Source organism: Rhagoletis zephyria, unplaced genomic scaffold, assembly GCF_001687245.7.
Source record: "Rhagoletis zephyria isolate East Lansing unplaced genomic scaffold, Rhagoletis_zephyria_1.1 Rzeph_scaffold_01424, whole genome shotgun sequence".
Lineage (NCBI taxonomy): Eukaryota > Metazoa > Arthropoda > Insecta > Diptera > Tephritidae > Rhagoletis > Rhagoletis zephyria.
Genome location: NW_016158508.1, coordinates 117,781 through 119,260, shown reverse-complemented (window position 1 = coordinate 119,260; position 1,480 = coordinate 117,781). Strand labels below are relative to the sequence as shown.

The following is a 1,480-nucleotide window of genomic DNA, read 5'->3' as shown; positions in this document are numbered from 1 at the left end:
CACCATCAATGTTGTCCGATTGATCCAGTGTTAGTTGTTTGCCATCATTCTGATCCTCTCGACCATCTGGCTGCAGGCCATGTGTGGATAGTAATTGAGACATCTCTTCGGGGTGTAGCTTCAAAGCACCAGGCTGTGCGGCGGACAGAATTGGTTTAATAAATTTCATCAACAATTGTACTGAGAAAGTATACTAATATTGGCTCGATTTTATTATGAAACTTAATTCTGATTATCTTTGGTTGCAGTTTTTACTTTAGTTATTTGTTTGTGTTTTTTTAATATGTTTAAAATACCTTTACTACAAAATATGCTATCAGAATCTTTGGAGAATCTAAAATTGCAAGTAATCAAACCAAAGTCAACCGATCTGTGCTTAATTTTTTGCTCACGTAATGCTGAAACTTGGGCCACTGCATCTATCAGTTGAACAAGCTGCAAAGCGGACTCTCCTTAACTTTGCGAGAGAGGCCTTTGGCAAAGGTAAGGTTTTGTGATCCCGGAATTAGGACAGGCTGGGCTCCCTGCGCTCTTTAGTTCTGGCTCTAAAGGAACAACATGCATAAGTACTAGTTTTCGGAAAAAAAACTATAAGGTTGAAACACACAGACAGGCGACCTAGAGCACTTCTATCATGGAGAGGCACGTCCAGGCGAGTACACTAAGGTGGTATCCATATGGCGCTAAAACACCTGAGGGGATAGGAGCAGGTGTTTGTGGCCCTAGACTGAAGCTTTCGGTGCCCCTATGTCATCAGTCTGTGTGCTGAGATTGACCTCGAACGAAGTATCGAAGCGAGAGGATGCTAATTTTAAGCCGGGCAGCACTCAAGGATCAAGGATTATGATCCTGGTTTAGTGACCTATGTCGCTTCTGTGACGCTATCAAAGATACTCCATTGCCCCTCCTTCTGAAGTGTTGAAGGGAGATGAGCATAGGGCACTTATGGCTAAGAGAGGACCACATCCGCTCTCTACCCCCGGGATATATTCTGAAATTTCTAGAGTCAGTGAGGTACTGCGATAAGCTGAGGACACAATAGACCTAGACTGAATACCTATTACTTACGACCTGTAATACAATTGCACGTGACTCTCAGCTTCGGTTGGAGCGGAGAACTTGAAACTCCGGCCTGGATACATCATCTGTTACCGATGGCTCTAAAACGGAACTCGGAGTTGGGGCAGGTGTTTTCTNGATTAGCTAAAAAGTTAGGTTGGACTATCGTCGATCTCTGCAGAAGATGGCTATATAGAACAGCCTTCTCGTTCACAGGGATGTAGATGATAACTGTATGATGGACAAACTTACAAAATGGGCTCGGCCACGTAGAAACTTCTAGGAAAATAATGCATGGGTCAACCTCTTGCCGCTTGTAAGCTGGATACAAAAAACGACCAACCTGACCTCTAGGAAAACATGGCATAGGTAGGATCAACACCAATTAATATTTTGATTTCTTAAAAAGTGTATACTAATT

The 1,480-nt window shown here is 42.9% G+C and overlaps 1 protein-coding gene across 1 annotated transcript in view; it reads right to left on the bottom strand.

The window, feature by feature from the left end:
* The window catches only part of fru (sex determination protein fruitless), a 20,874-nt gene that overhangs the window by 3,906 nt on the left and 15,488 nt on the right, over nt 1-1,480 (bottom strand). Inside the window, exon 5 of the mRNA XM_017617512.1 lies at nt 4-133. Within this exon, the coding sequence (XP_017473001.1) occupies nt 4-133 (130 nt within the window). The remainder of the gene's footprint in view (nt 1-3; nt 134-1,480) is intronic.